The sequence below is a fragment of the Lepeophtheirus salmonis genome, chromosome 5 (assembly GCF_016086655.4).
Source record: "Lepeophtheirus salmonis chromosome 5, UVic_Lsal_1.4, whole genome shotgun sequence".
NCBI lineage: Eukaryota > Metazoa > Arthropoda > Copepoda > Siphonostomatoida > Caligidae > Lepeophtheirus > Lepeophtheirus salmonis.
Genome location: NC_052135.2, coordinates 53602076 through 53619304, shown reverse-complemented (window position 1 = coordinate 53619304; position 17229 = coordinate 53602076). Strand labels below are relative to the sequence as shown.

General features: G+C 31.4%; 1 protein-coding gene across 1 annotated transcript in view; it reads right to left on the bottom strand.

Moving 5' to 3' along the window:
• LOC121118042 (uncharacterized) overlaps positions 1-11573 on the bottom strand; it is a 112271-nt gene extending 100698 nt beyond the window's left edge. Inside the window, exons 1-2 of the mRNA XM_040712581.2 lie at positions 10956-11573; positions 10296-10871 (exon numbers count right to left, since the gene is read on the bottom strand). Of these exons, the coding sequence (XP_040568515.1) occupies positions 10296-10871; positions 10956-11300 (921 nt within the window). The 5' untranslated portion in view covers positions 11301-11573. The remainder of the gene's footprint in view (positions 1-10295; positions 10872-10955) is intronic.
• Between the last annotated feature and the right edge of the window lie 5656 nt (positions 11574-17229).

Sequence of the window (17229 nt, the reverse complement as noted above, 5' to 3'; positions counted from 1 at the left end):
TGAAGCTAAATGTTTTATGTAGATCATAACTGTACAACTCACAAATCAAGAGAGAGAAAAAATCGGTCATAGATTAAGACCGAAGAAAATTGGTACATGTTGTGAAAACAATTAAACTTATAAGATCGTGATTGGGAGCGAAATATCTGTCCAAATCAGTCTAGAAAAAAACCACTTAAGACCGATCTGACGTAAAAAATCTATCTCGGATAGAGTCTCAATACAAATTAAAACCTACCATTAGAAAACTACATACAGTTATCTACGTCAAGACACTTGAGATTTATTTGTATTTATTTATTTCGCAAAGGATTTGGGTAAAAGTTTATTTATTTTTACATATTATGTTAGACGCGTTCCAAGTTATTTTTACTCATATGAATATTATCTATTAATTTGGCATTATTCTCAAAACTTAAAGTATGTTTGTATGTGTGAGGAACCATTTCAAGCTTTGAAAATAACAAAAATCCTAAGGTAGATCTTGGAAGTAGAAATAGATTTAGCATAGTAAAGTGACCCTTACGCAGGTCTGTGACAACATAGTGTGGGGTGCTACGAAAACGTTGTACGTAAGCTCTCTTTAGAGGTACGAGGAGGAACGTCATAAATATGTTATCGCTTCAGTTTGGGCATCAATGATTTATTGATATTAAATGTACACTGTATTTTATTATCAGCTGTAGAATTATCTACTTCATTTCCCTTTCTTGAACAATAATTGGTGAATTAGAATAATATCTTGTAAAACTGTGAACAATTATGTTCATATGTAAATTGAATAATTGTTGTTAAGAATTGGTTAAACATGACCAAGTAATTTTAGGTATTTTTTTTGTTTCTTTTTAGGGAAAAAGTTGCGAGATACAATAAAGTTAACGACGTGATATATATTATATAAATATTTATAGTTATGGAAAACAATATTTGTATATTTTTCTGAACCTATATATAGTAATTTATTTTAAAATATAAAAATAAGTAGAAAATGCTAAAAAAAAACACAAATTATTGTGTAGCCAATGATTACATTATTCAAAGTCTTGGAATACGGAGATAATAATTGCTCTTCGCCCACTTCTTCAAACTCCCTCATCTCTTTGTCCCCTTACCCTAGGGAGAAAATGTATGTATAAAAATCGATAATTCCTTCACTTTGAAGGACTCTCCTTATTACGTATAACAAACGTCGTATTGTTCTCATTCCCCCTAGGGAATCATACGAGAACATTTGTCAAATAATAATCGTATGAACCTATATACAAATAAAAAGAAAAGAAAATCCAAATGAATAAGAAACATTCAAGAATGTGTTTATTTTTCACGTCCTTAAATGCATTGTATCTCACAACCTTTCATTCTAGAATCTGTTACACAACTCTTCCCAACGATGAAAGTATTATTCAATAATTGCTCAGAATTATTCACAGCTTAATAATTACTTTTTCCAAATCAATTAATCTACATTAAAACACTTATTGAGAAAAAAAAAATCAGAAACATCAGCAGCTGAGAAAAAAAACACTGTATATTTTTGCATTACTGAAGTAACGTCGCGTTGTGCAATGAAACAGTGCCTGACTTTATGTCAATGTGTGAAACACATGGAAAAAAAACCAACATGGCCTTTTTAAAAATGATTATCATTATTTTAAAAACTTGTAATAAAAGGTAAACATTAGTGTTGGGTCTTGGTTCAAGACCGAATTTTTTTACAGTTTGGTATTAAATGATATCGATTCGTATCGCAATCTTAGACCAAAGACTTAAATTTATCCATTTTCAAATAGTGAACCAATTTTCTTTGGTCTAATGATGAAAATGGGACTTTTTTTTCAGGCCTTTTTTAGGAGTGAATTTTATTTTTTATTAATCTAAAGTACTAATTATTTAACTCCTAATGAGTGAACTTCCATTTTTACTAAATAGAACATATTAATAAATACAAAACAGATTGAACATTTGGATATGCCTATAAAAGATGGAGAGTCGCCGTTAATTGATAGACATAGGAGTAATTCTTGCCTATATCCTAATTTATTTCCATCTCCCCCCTCCCTCAGAGCTCAACAGACATTATATTCCACAAGACTGTGTCTAATAAAAAGCCAGTGGGGCTAGTACATAGTAGCCTGTTTGCCTACGTAATATTGTAGCTGAAATACGGCATATACACAGGCGATTTAGGATTCAAATCATCAGTTTTACTTTGTCTCATACGTCGAATAGACATTCAAAATAAATATTAGGCGTAATTTGTAAGTAAAATATATATTTAAAAGACAAATTTTGCAATATTTCACTTCCTGTGTAGCTGAGGAATGATTTATTTAAAGAAACTGATATTTTGTAAGATTTGGATCAATCTGTAAAAAAAATTCCAGAACCAATCCATCTATTGAACATATACCGTAATTTTTTATGTCCTTATTTCCGATGGTAGTTAACGGTGTTGTGTAGGGGTATCTAATCTAATCTAATCAAATCGCTAATTTCAACGACCGTCAAGCTTTGACCTCCACCCCTCGTCACAGTTGCTTGTAGCGGATCTAATAAAGCGTCATGACAACTAAGTTTTTCTCCACTAAAACATTATGTCAATGGTCAGGGTTACCATCTTACTTCTTTTTTTTTTTAACCAGACAGAATACTCCCAATTAGCCAAACTGCGTGTAATTCTTTCACAATCATTCTTTTAATTATACTCTAGCTCTTAGGATCACAAGTTGTTCATATTTGGATGTTCTCTCTTCAAACATTAAATAATAATGACAACAGCTTTTGACATTGAAATTGTGAATGCAAATAAATGTTGAGAATTTACGTTAAAATACTCATGTATTGCTAATGCAATGTTTAACATAGTTATAACTCGTTGCCTGCCTTCAAATTCAAACAAAAAATACTAATACTTCAAATGTTAAATAGCAAATTATTCTTATTTTTAGAATAAATACATCAGATATATTTACTTTTTACATGTCCTGATGAATTAACAACCCTGCCAAAAATCTTATGCAATTTACACATAGGAAACCATCAGAGTAAATGCATATAATTTCAAGCAGAGAGCTCACATTAATTTGTTTAAATATATCCATGAGTATACCTATTTTATGCATAATAAACAAAGTATATGTACAAAATATGTACTTGGTAATTTATCAAACAAAAACATAATACCATAGATAAAAAAATATTGATTTTTTTTGGCTCGTGGAATTCATTTTTTTTTTTTTTTTTGAATATGATTCATTTATCACAGTCAAAAAAATATGGTTCCCTTACGAAAAATTGAATATATACAAATATATTGATGTAGCAAATTAAAAAATTTTTTGCTAATGAAGATTTAAGTATTATAACATGGTTATTCGGCAAAATTTTCAGTTCTCACTGAAAATTTACCCCCATAACTTAGGATGATGCTATTTATTGTAATAGGGTGTAAAACACTGGGTGCTACATGGTTCAGAGAGTAAATGTTCAAGGTAAAGAAAGCTCGGGGAATGAAATCCAACGCAGTAAAAGGACGAGGGAATAGTTGTGCAGGGGGAAAGAGGCCTAGAACAAATAAAATGAAGTCAACTCTTCTATCATAGAACAACTCCTTTTATTAAACTTTTTTTTACCATAGTTCCCTTGGGTAAGTGATGTAATGCCACTCCAATAAGTAATGCTTGGTCTCAAAAATCCTTTGTCACCACCCCTAGTTCTTTTACATTTTTTGAATGAAAATATTATTATTAAAAACATCAAGATATTAATTGTAAATTTTAAAAATAAAACCTTAATCCAGAATCTTTTTTATACTAGTCCAAGCTCTGATAAAATACTCATAAAATTTGACAAAGTATCCGTCTAAATTTGGTTGTGGATCTGAATTTCTAAAGAACTCAAATATTTACGTCTAAAGAAACTATCCGGATCCAAGAAGATCCGTCCTATCATTTTATGTTAGTAATTCTCGTACTTTCAACTTTTAATTTCTCATTGCATTATCAATTTTAGAAACATGTTATATTTTTATGCATAAAACCTCTCATTCTGAAATCACTGTTTTATAGGAATAAATCACAAGAAAATTGAGGGGGGGAGGGATAATAAAAATAGATGATTACAGTTTCATAACGTACGATTTCATTTGAAAGTATTTATTTCATTGCATCTCAGATCCCATTCATTGAAATATGCATGTTGCATGAAATAACTTTCTCTCCTTTATTTACACGGTGCAAAATCATAAATGGCGAGTTCCAAGAAGTATGTTTAAGTTTTTATTTTAAACAATACTAAGTTGAGTTATTAATATAAAATATAGTCTTGTAATAAAGTGTATTTTTGTTGGAAGCTACAAGGATGGCGTTACCTGGTTAATACAAAAATTTATATTGTATTTTGTTGTTGTTTTTGTGCTTGTTTGATCCTAATCAGTGTTTTGAACGTTGATTGGTTGAATTATAAGTTGTAATTGTTTAGCTGCGAACAATTTCCAAGAACCATTCAACAATAGTTTTATAGTTAAAAAGAGTGATAATGAACGTAGTTTACTTTTAGTAGTTTGTTTACATAACGATCGAGAGTGGCGCCATATTGCAGAAAATAATGGAACTCCCGAATGGAAATATTGGTTTGTTTATGCCCTTTTTCCTGTTTCATGTCGACGTGCTAGAGAGCAAACGAATAAAGATGGCTGTTCTTTTTGACACCAAAAAATTATAGTGGTCGTTAGAGTTGAAATTCGAACTGTCCAGCGAGCAAAATATCTGGCAAGGACACTAATCTCAAGTGCAGAAGTGGCAAAGCATCTTTTGTGACAACTGAGGCTTTAAAGAAAAATTAATTAATCAGGGTAAACACCAACTCCAAAATAACAATCAGACAGTACTCTTCTAAGATGAACTTGTCAATGACACAATTCGAAGATATTTTAAGGAAAGTGGCTATAATTCTTACATTAGAAAAAAAAGCCAGATTATTACAGACTCCGAGAGGTTGGAAAGAATGGAAACACAAAAGAAATTGAGATCTTTGATTAAAAATAAGCATGTGTCAACAGTTAAAATTAGAATCCGTATGACTTTTTTTATTCTTTTAGAATAAGGTCCATGCTACTTCCAACCCAACCTCAACTCGTTAAAGGCAGTCATCTTAAAGGAGTTGTACTAATATCGGGGTGAAAAAATTGTCAGGACCCGCCATACTTTTCGACACCGTCTAATGTATAGGACTTTTTGAAACTTAATTAGTACTAGTGAATTTTATAAAGTTTCCTGTAAACAAATTAATCTAATTAACAAAGTATTAAGGTTCAATATTTCATTTTTGCCGTGCACCCAGTATAATTCGAGTATATACTCGTGTAGGAAAAAGGACGACAAGTTAGTCGACTTACATATTTTTACCTTTTCATACAGTGATATACATATAAAAAAGATTGTTTTGTTTTTTTCGTTTTTGGAACAATGGATAATTAACAATAATAGTTATCAAAATTTGGAGAAGAAAATGCATTTAAAAAAAAAAAAAAAAAAAGGTCGCATTAAACAATGAATTGCGTAAAGTTTTCATACTGGATTTGCATTCTCCTTATTACTATTTTAAATCCATGAGTTTTTGTACTTAATGCACTACCAGTTAAAGGAATGAATTGTATATTAATAAAATTGAAGCAGGTTATGAGAATTCACCAGCTGTTTTACATTTCAAGATGCACATATAATTGTCCATAAAAAGTTATTTGCAGAATACCCACAATTTGACATACAATAGTGATAGTTAAAAGAAATCCATAATTTTTCCAATAGATGGCTGTAGTAATATGAATCTCGCCTTGTACTAGTTTGATTGGTTATTGCTGAATGGCTTTAGAAAGATAAGATTTTATAACTCAAAACTACTTAGTATAATCTAAAAATTACATTTGTAAATCATAAAATTTTAGATTGGCTATATTCTAATCATATATGACAACATTTTCACATTAGTCGTAATCGAAATTCGAAAAAAGTTGGAATTTTTTTTAGATTAAATAATAATCACAGCAGCTCAGAAAAAGAGAATCCACTACTCAGGTTGGCAATAAAAAAAAAAGAGGACCTTTAAAAATTTAAAAAAATACAAAATAAAAAAATTTGCACGTCTTTGGCTTATATTTTCTCTAAGACTCATTTTTGAAGCAATGAAAATTATCAATAACTTATTTTTTATCCATACAAATTTAAGCAATTTGAAAACTTAATTATGAGAACAAACATTTTTCAAAAAAAAAAAATTGTTGTATTTGGAAAAAAATTCCAACTCTATGAGAAATATATTGTATTACAGATCAAGAAGTAAAATAGCGCATGAAGATATGAATCAAATTGTTTTTTTTTATTTGAATGAAATTGCTTGTAATAGTAAAAAAAATGCTATGATAATTTAATAATAAAACTTGGCAAGTGCTATTATGAAATTTTTCACAAACTGCAATGCTATTTTCATGACTCAAAATAATATACGTATTTGAATAGCTCTATGCAGTTTTATTTCATGGAAAGGTTCCTCTCTTAAAAGGATATTAAAAAAGTAGTGTCGTAAATATAGAAACCGTCTGGAACATAATCAAAAAGGGGACAATTGTCCAATTTAGTGATATAAGTAAGAATAAAAGCAATGTTGATCCGCAGTTCTACTCAGAGTCCAACAAGGACTTAGATGAGATACCCCAGAGTTTCAGCTATAGCTTAGAACATACTTATTACTCAACAACAAACCCTCAGAACTATAGTTCGTCTTTCACAAACTATTGATTATTTTATATTTATTGTCAGTGATGTAAATAGCGACTATTTTTTAGCTGCCTTGTTTTTGTTTTGTTTTTTGCAATTGGTAACATGGACAATGAATTTTCTTTTCCTAAGCGTTTGCAATTATTATTCAACTCCTCTTGAATAGTGAACTTCATTTCCTACAATATTCTATTATATTCAAAACCTGATTGAACATTTGTATGCCCTCATATCTCTAAGGATTTCTTGTAGAGTTATAATTGTTGGACTCACAGTAAAATGGAGGAATACATCGCAGTAATTCTTGCAATTGTCCTTGTTTATTTCATTCTCCCTTGTCAGAGCTGTTTGCAGCGGATCTATTGATACGTAATGGTTAGCTAAGCTGCCCTCCTCTAAAACATGCTTCAAATTGTCAGGGTTATTATGTTAATTTACGGTTTCTTTTTTAACATGACCAAAATACAAACAATTTTCATAATTATAGTTTTTTATCTCTTCAAAAATAAAGGAATAATGATGACAACTATGGTAGCAATTATCTTGAAATATGAAATTAAAAAGATGTATATTTAGCTGAGATTTTCACCTCTTCTTATATTTGTTTAAGCTTGTTGTTATGTTGACGGAAAATACGTCTAGGTAAGTACTAATTACAGAACTTATGAAGAAGTCAATTTTGAAATGAACCACAACTATTAACAATATTTTTCCATCAGTAGGATATGATTTCTCAAATGAACAAAGGTAACGTTCAAACAGTATATTTATTTTGACTAACTAAGAAGTCTTTGTGACCTATTAGGAAACAATGAATACTCTGTGAGCCCATTTGTTGGAACACACACGTAAGCAGCAGCACTTCTTAAACACATTTATTCACTCACGTAAATGGAGGCTTATTACATAAACGAAAAGGAGTTTTGTGTGTGTTATTATAATAGATATTTTATATTTACGTTAGGGTGGCTCAATATTGTGTACTTAAAAAATCAATGTTTTAATTTCAATCGGTTCTATTAGTGAAAAATTACAAAGTGTGAAACTACAACTTTCAGTAATGACTAAATTATGACAAATTTGTTTTTTATGGAATCAAGAAACCAGAACTTAAACCCAATTTGTAATATGTTTTAATTCTATATTTAGCTATATTTTATTTTTAATATGCTCTTATTCACAAACAATAACAGGCATCACACATATTGTCAGCTCTTGGCGATGAAGGCCACGCTGTCATGATGGCAGGTCGGAACGAATCCAAATTTGGATAAGAGGTGCACCATATATTTTTGTTAAAGACACTCCAAGCTGCAAAGTTCAGAGAGTTGAGGTCAGAGCTGGAGGAGGGTGACCTGGAGGCAGATCAGGTGTCAACCATATAGTGGCTGTAGAAGTTTAATTGTTCTTCTTGGTTGTATGGTAGGGGACGCGTCCTTCATAGACTTCTTGATGTTGTAGGTAGTCCAGATGGAGATACCAACGACCTTTGTAGTCTTAACGGTAACTGATACTGGCGGCGAGGAGATCGCACACACTTTGCCTTATTTGTTGTTGCTCCGAGATTTTAAAACTTAGAGTATGTGATAAAAATAAAACTTGTTTTATTTTAATTCTGTTTGTCGTTGGGTTACATAGTGAAACCTCGGAGTTCAAACAATGGAGATGAAATCATAATTAAGTGCTACTGAAAGGTTCGAGTCCTCACTTTGTATTCCTGCGTCCAAAATTTTAACATCTTAGCGGCATTAAGAGGTGGTGGACCAGACTTTTACACTTTTGATAAAAACTATACATGTCTCAATATTTGCACACGTTTTTGTTTATAAACACAAGTAAAATAAATATACATAATAATTTACAACTTCTCCTTAACCGAGAAGAAAGGATTGTTATCAAAAATAATGGTTAATTTCTTAAATAAATTAGATTTGTTTTTGTTTTTTTTTCAAAAAGGGGGAAATGTTAAGACCATCATTGGATATCAATTAAAATAAAAAAACACAATTCCACAACGAAGTTTTATATTGAAAGGAACAAAATGGAAGGGGGTGAGACAAGTCAAAATACAGCATTCATTTTTAAGAGCCGCCCTAATATTTAATGTATACATAGGTACATACACAAAGGTACAAAAATAGAAAAATAACTTGATAAAAGGAAATACCGTGATTAGACTTATATGAAAAAAGAGGAACACGTTTCATTTTTTAAAATTTCATAATCGAGTCATAATTGTGAAAAAAAAAATTATTTTATTTTTTCAAATTTCTAGAAATGAAACATCATCCAGGCCACTACAAAAACAAGTCCCAGCATACATACAAATCCTTCCATGCGGGTGTAGGGGTGAGGGCATGAGTAAAATAAAAAAAACAATAAGGTACTTATGCGGCCCATCAACATAAAAGCAAGCTACAATAATTTATCTCAAAATTGAATGTTGGCTTGTATTCGTCAGCGACAAACTATTGTTTCCTTATTGTTATGAACACTTTGAATGTGCTGCAAGTTACACTTAAAGTAGTCAAAATTGATCGTCACTATAAAAGAATGAAAAATTGAAAGCGGTCATATCGTGGCCAAAATATGTCTCCTAAGTAAAATAAAAATTCTAAACTATAAGTTAAAAAAATCTTGAATATCTTCATTAAGTCCACAAATTTTGATACAAAATCTGTCATTGACTCAATGGATGTCTTAGAAATATTGGGCGTTATGTATATATGAAGTAAAAAATTAATTTGGATTTTCTACTTATTTTTATTTTATTTTTTTGTTCAAAATTGGGGTTTTTTTCTAACGTACCAAATATGTAGATTAAGATTAGGCCAGGGCCGTCTTTACCATGAACAGATCCTGGGCATAGTTGAAGGTACGTGTCCTTGCTATATCTTTATTTTTTTTAAATGGACTTCCTTCAAATTTTGATCTTTGTATGGAAAATAATATGGTTCCTGTTTTTGCACTTTTTAAAATGACCTTTTTTATAAGGTCATTTTGAAATAATATTTAACAACTTTTTTTTTATTCGTATGGTCTTTTATAAAAACCTTTTGATCGTATTTATATATAAATTATTTTTATTCTTCAAAAAAAAATAGGAAAAGTCATTCTAGTTAGATGTTATATTGACAGACGAAATATTATGTGTAGATATTTAGTGCAAAGTCAATTAAAGTAAATTATGAGAGATTTTTAAAACTTTCTTCATTTTTTTGTAATATATAGTAGTTTTTCAATAAAAATATTATATTATATTCTAACCATTGTGTCTAAATCTAATATAAATATATTCTTTGAAAACAAAAAAGTACATATTTTCACATTCAAAAAACTAAAAATGTGTTTTTTATACTTTTGCCACTTGTTCCAAAATTACATTGGCCTGGTGATCAAAGCAATTCTTTTGTTTCTAAATATAATTCAATAAAATTACACAGATATGTTCATAGGACTTATATACCGTACCCAAAAAAAGATAAGGTGTTGTTTGCTGATAGATGTAAAACTCTGCCTTACCTTAGATGAAAATGGCGAGGATGATAGAATGAGTCCTTCTTTGTTTAACTTCCCTTTAATGAGGGAGGACAATCGACTAGGAGAAATGTTTCTTAGAGAGGACTTTGAGTCCATATCACTAACAAGTTGAATCACATCTTCATCATAGTCATCCTCTTCATCTTGGGATGAGGATAGATGCTTGATATTCAGTGAACGAGGCTGCTGCGCTGAAGAAGAGTTATTTGTAGAACCGGATTGACTTTGTTGTTGTCTGAGTTTAAAACGAAGAACATTGAGTTCTTGTCTATTTTGAAGATGTTCAGGAGTTAATTCAACAAGACAGCGCTGATTCACAGCTGGGGAACTACGATTGGAAGAGGAGACTGGACTAGAACGAGAGCGACGTCCCGTTCGATTAAAGTTCAAAATGTTTTGTCGTGCTGAGCCTGAGCTTGATGAACTGTTCTCTCCGGAGCCGATAAAGTCATGCTCGTTATCAACCCAAGGAGAACAAGAGGAAGAATTAGCAGAGGCAATGCCAGAGCTTCCAGCCGAGACTCGATCACCAAAATCGTAGTCTCCAGATGAAGACATCTGCAAAAGGATAACAGTAATCATTATACGAGATGCCTCACTACAAGGAGCTATACACATATAGAGAAATTTGACTTTTCTTACATGATAGGGATGATGTGCGGATCCAGATACTCGATCCTGTTGAAGAAGGTAGACCCAAACGGCACCTTGCTCTTTAACAACGCGTACAGCATCTAATAGAAAGGCTCGATGAGAGGATGTGGAGACGCCAATGGCATCTAAATCCTCATTCCCAATCTGTTTCACAGTCTCCATATCATCGTAGCCGTTGTCTAAAAAGTCTTTGGCATAGCGTTCCATTTGAAGGAACTTGAGCCATGTCACAACAACATTTAAGTCCTCTTCTGTCACAAGAGGAGGATTGGAAGAAAGTTCTTCTGAAGAGTCGGAGCTCGTGAGAGTCATGGAATTCTTTTTACCCACCATTCTCACTAACCTATATTATTTTGATTGACAGGCAGAATTTGTCCAATTACAATGATTTAATGGGGGACTCTCTTATGAATAATCTTCATAAAAACTACTATTTTTTAAATACATACATATATAAGACTAATGAATCACTCTTGAACAAGTAGGGATTTAGAATACTTCATTGTATATGTAATGACTCACTCAGACGATATCACAACTCGGACAAACATTGTACATAATAAGAGAAACCATTCTCACTAGCCTCATTTCTAAGTTACAACTAACATGAAAAAGAGGAGGTTTTTTGTGACAGTTCAATCCATAAGAAAAAGAATAAAAAGGCGCGCATGTAAAACGTCCTCTGTTCGCCGGAATCTATTTCCAAAAAGCGTCGCACATAAAAAATAATATTTCAACACACTGACTAAGCAAGAGGAAGATGAGGTCTGTCGGACTTGATGCATGAAGTAACTTTAAATGCCGTTCAATTATGAATAACAATTAGACTGATTAGTTTAAAGGAGGAAGGTGATGATTTATGGAACGTTCATTCCCTGGCTGCATCACCCCCTTCTTCTCGTTAGTTATGGAGATATGTATATATACACTGTACACAGACCAAGTCACTTTCATACAACATAAATAAATATGTATTGTGTGCTTTGGAAACAGACCTTCAAAAAAGGAAGGACCATAAAGAACTCATTGCTCAATGAAAAGAAAATAGGAGCGGAAATGTCTTTGGAGATTAAGAGGTTAAATTTAGGGTCCTTTGTAAATGTACACATATTCATAGGATATATCGTTATGAATAGATCTTGGAAACAGAGTCTTGGCGTAGCTACACAACTACATACTAATATGTTATGTTATATGCATTCGTCTCAGTTCAATATACAGTAATACCATAACATACGCTGGGGGTGTCCGTGGGAGTATATATATAGATACCCAAAAATTCAATTTTTTGAAAAGAAATTGGAAAAAATTAATTCAATTTCAAATTTTAAAATAAATCAGATATTACATTTTTCAATAAAAAATATCCTTAATATAGGAGGCTAAAGCCTCTCCCGCCCACCCCCTGCAGATGCCCCTGATACGAATTTTATTTGTTCCTAGTCCCAGGTCATTTGTAAAAGCAGAGTATCACATAAGAATTGTATGGTGCATCAACATAAAAATAGTCTTGAACAGAATAGAAGAAAATCCGAGTTTATTTTTTTTCTTTAAATATACGTGCAAGGCAATATTTCATAGACCCATTTGAAAATTATGACCTTATACAGGGTTGGGAAGCAAAACGTGGACTCGAAAAGTTTTTGGACTTTATGGCATCTATCAGAATGTGGCAAGGTGCCCTCATGTATGAAGAGGATCCAAAGTTGCCCTTCACAGCCCTTTTGATGGTCCTAGCAGCAAGCAGAAGTTCTTAGCGAGGCGATTCATCGATTTGGTGGGGTTTAAAAGATTAAATTTTTTTAAAACTAATATCCCTCATTATAACTAGATTTCATATAAAATAAAGTATTATAAAACCAAATGAACAAAGAGTCAGTTTTCAAACATTTGCTATTTTGTCCTAGGAGTTGTATGTACGTAGAAGTCTATCGACATTATTTTGTTTCACTCCCCACATTTCCCCCCCACTTAATTACTTCTTTTATAAATACTTAGTATACGTAGAGTTCTGATTGATAATTTGTGTTAAGATAAATTTATCACTAGTAATTCCTTAGAACTAAACATACTAAAGGATATCTGTGGTAAAGAATGAGTTTTTTATTTGAAATTTAAAAATTAAAATTTTTGTCTAAACTTAATTGTTAAGATTCAAATTTGTAATAAAAAAATGTCTTAAAGAACAATTTTTACTGTAATTTATAACATTTAAAAATGTTAAACAAAATATATTCTAGCCCTATTTTACTCTGATATATTGTTGTATATAATAATAAAAAATCACTCCATTAGGAAAAGGAGAAATATTGTCTTTATTTTAAGTATCTAGAGTTCCGTACTAAGTGGAAAAAAATGTCCAGTACTTTTTTCTCTAAATCAAGGGGTCTGCTTAAGATCAATTTTGTTCTTTCTTTTTAAATAAATTTTGATATTATATATATTTTTTGTTTAAACTTTTATCCTTGCATTCCACCATAAGGACTCAGGCCCCTGCTTACAATGATTTCTCCTAAAACAGGGAGTATCACAACTATAGGTAATTAAACCTTAGTAAAACCAACATTTGTTGTCATCATGAAAACCCATTAGAAAAAATTGGCGCCTTAAATTTATAAGTTCATATTAAATTGCTACCATTTCAGATATGAGATTAACATTTTAAAATAAGTATTTCCGATTGTATGCGTAAATAATGAAACTGATCAAAATTTGAAGTATTTTCGTAGAAATTTGAAAACAAAATTATGTATAATAATTTATATTTTTGAAACATTTTTTTGTAATTCTTCAAAAATAAATTATTAATGTAAAATAATCAAATTCAAAGAGTTTCCCTTAAAGCTATTAGTCAAGTGGCTAAACGCGTATTAGTATGGTCAATGTAAAATCTTTATTCACACCAAAAATTATTAATTATTGAAAAATAATTGTTGTCTATGTTTTGTAATGAGAGAATGCTTAATACACAGAGTACTCACACGTAGATGAATGAATGAATAGATATGTTATGGCTCATATTCTTCTTTAAAAGATTACGACACAATGTTTGCCTCCCTGGTTATTATTAGGGATGTGAGCATCTATTTTAAAAAAAAGGATATATTGGTTATCTTAGAGATATTAGTATCTTATTTCTTCCATGTAGTATATTCAAACCTAATAGGTTGGGGAAAAAGTAATTTCGTATTTTTGCTTTATTACTATGCTGTATAAGAATCGATTTAAACCAAGTATTATCCATTGTGTTTGATAACCTGTTGCCAATGAGAATCCAACTTATTAATGCCCTTCTAGTAGAAGTCTTTGTCTATATTGACAAAAACTTGGGAAACCAATTTTCAGTGGCCTCTTTTGAAGGTAAATTTGTATTCCAAGTGCGTTGACCATAAACAAGAGCAGGTGATATACACTTTTTTACCAGGTTGAGACTGTAGAGTGGATGTATAAGAACATGTCATTCAAGTTCCTGAAGCTTCTGGTGCATCATCAAAGATGTGTGAGGCCTGGCTGTGTCTTGCTGAAACACGATTCTTATCCTATTTGAGTTTATTTTTATATCAGCCTTCTGCAAATAGTTCATAATGGTTTTATGATCGATGTTCAACTCTAAGTGTTGCTATGACAGCTAACATAACGGCATATGTTGATATTTTCCATTAATTTTTCGATATTTTTGACAACAGGTCTGCCAGGGGTTGCTGAATAATTCCCCTACATTACATTAGAACAAAAATGATAGAACCACTATTGTACAATACGAACCCAAAGACACTCGGCCCCTTATACCTTGCAAGTTTTCTTGGTTGCTTTCAACGATTTTTTTCCGTTTCTGGTAGTAAAGTTGTAAAATATGGCGAATTTCTTTCTTCGAGACCATCGTACTCGACGCATACTAATTCACGACTGAACCAAAGAAGCGCGAGGTTGTTAACAAAGTATTTGTAGTATACACTCACATCTCTAATATGCATTATATTATGATCTGATTTATCCAATAATGAGTAAGATATACCTACAAAAAGAGGCAGCAAATGCGAAATTACTTTTTCACCAAACCCATTATTAGTAACCAATTAGCTTTGATTGTTTTTCTGTAATCTCTTTCAGCAGATATTTTGTTCTAAGTTGGCAACATTTACTTTTCTTTTTGATTAATAATCATGAGAATTTAGACAAATTTCAAATCTCTAGTAATTACATTTTGAAAAAGCCAAAATATGTTTTGTTTATAAGCAAGGCTTGTCTATTTTTTTCTTTGGAAAAATTAATCTCTCGCCTTTAATGGTATTCTTCAGAGTTGCATAAAATATTCCCTACCGGATTGTAAGTTAAAAAAAACAGAAATTAACATGATCACTCTGACAATTTGAAGAATGTTCGGGAGAAAAGTAGCTTAGCTGCCCTGACATTTTATTAGATCAGCTGTAAGCAGCCGTGAGAGTAAGGAAATTAACATGAACTCCACTCACTATCTTGCAAGGACATATAGGTTAGAATTACTCCCATGCTGATCCTCAATTCTACTCCATTCCAACAAGGACTTACACCCAAGCAAACTCTCATGGTTACTCTCTGTCTTTCATGAACAAACGCACTAGTTATTACTTTAAACTTATTTGTTCCATCTTCAAGAATTAAATAATAATGGCAACGGAAATTGGAAAATGAAAAGCCCTGCACAGATTACGTACTATAAAAAACCACTCCCACTTTCTAGGACATGTATTATTATACATAGTGATGGAAATCGTGTATATTTTTATTTGCCCTGTTGTTTTGTTTTTTCGGAGTTGGCAATCTTAAAGATGAATTTTCTTTTCCTTAGATGTTGTCATTATTATTTCACTCCTGACTGGTGAACTTCCTATTCTACTACATTCAATTATATTCCGAACCTGATGGAACATTCATGTGTGCTCTTAAAAGACGGAGGGTAACCTTGAGGATTTATAGCGGAGTTATAAGTGTATGTAGGCCTTGCTGGACTCAGAGCAGAATTGAAGATCGACGTCGCAGTAAATATTGCATATGACCTTGTTTGTTTTCTTTCCCGTCTTTCCTTGTCGCAGCTGATTGTATCTTATTTAATGAAACATCATTAAAGCTAAGCTGCTCTCCTCCAAAATATTTTTCAAAATTTTAAGAATTAACACATTGATTTCCAGTTTCTTTTTCTTAACATACTCAAAATAAACACAATTCTCATCACTAGTTCTATACCTTTATACATGAGTACTACCAAACATTAACATGTAGTACGTTAAACGCACGTGAAAGTTGGACTTATAATACGGGATCGTCTCTGCATGATTAATATCATAGAATCACGTCGAATCTGTTCAAAATATGAAAGCTATAAATATAGAAATATATACAGTTTAAAGCAGTTGTAAAGCAATTACTTTACTTTATTCACAAAATCTCTTGTTTGTTTAAAGTGTAAACATACATTTTTTCATATATATATATACTTACTAAGCAATAAAATTAAAGTTGTTTTTCCCCTTTCAACACACATCCAGTCAGTCTTGCTACAGCTACAAGTCATTTTTTTAAACTCATTACAAATGTGTTAAATATAGATGTATACGATAATGAAATTAATAGCATATTATAATAATCATGTATATATATAAGGGGCGTTGTTTTTTATTACATCATAATTTATTAAGAGAATCAGTTAATGAAGAAATTAATTATAAATAAATAAAACACAAATGTATGTATTATAAAATGAATTGGATCAATGGATCAGTCGTAGAGGTCATTGGGCTTTTATAGCTCGAGAGTATAAGGGGTGAACTACTTCAAATACCTATAACATTGCAGGGAACGATTAGTTGTTACGTAACGAGTGATCCATTGAAATCTGAACACTTACTAATTCAATAATTTATTAAGGTTGAGTGATTGAAATTAATTCATGTATCAATATATTAAAAAATATATAATTAGTTGCAAATAAAAAAATAAAAAATACAAGACGAGAAAATGACTCTTGAATGTGATCGATGAATTTCTATTAGCGCACTCCAAGTAGTGGGGCGTCTCATTGACCACTCTTTCTACGTAGTCAGCCAGTCCAAAATATTTGGAGAGAAAGAAGGAATCTGTCAAAATGCCAAACTGGACCCGGAGGAGTTAATTAAAACAGCCGAGACCAATCCTTTCAAGTCTATGAGAACCCATGCAAGATATCTTGGGGGCCTATAGAGCTATCAAGAAAAGTGGGTGGAAAGAGCCTTGGGAGTTTGGAAAG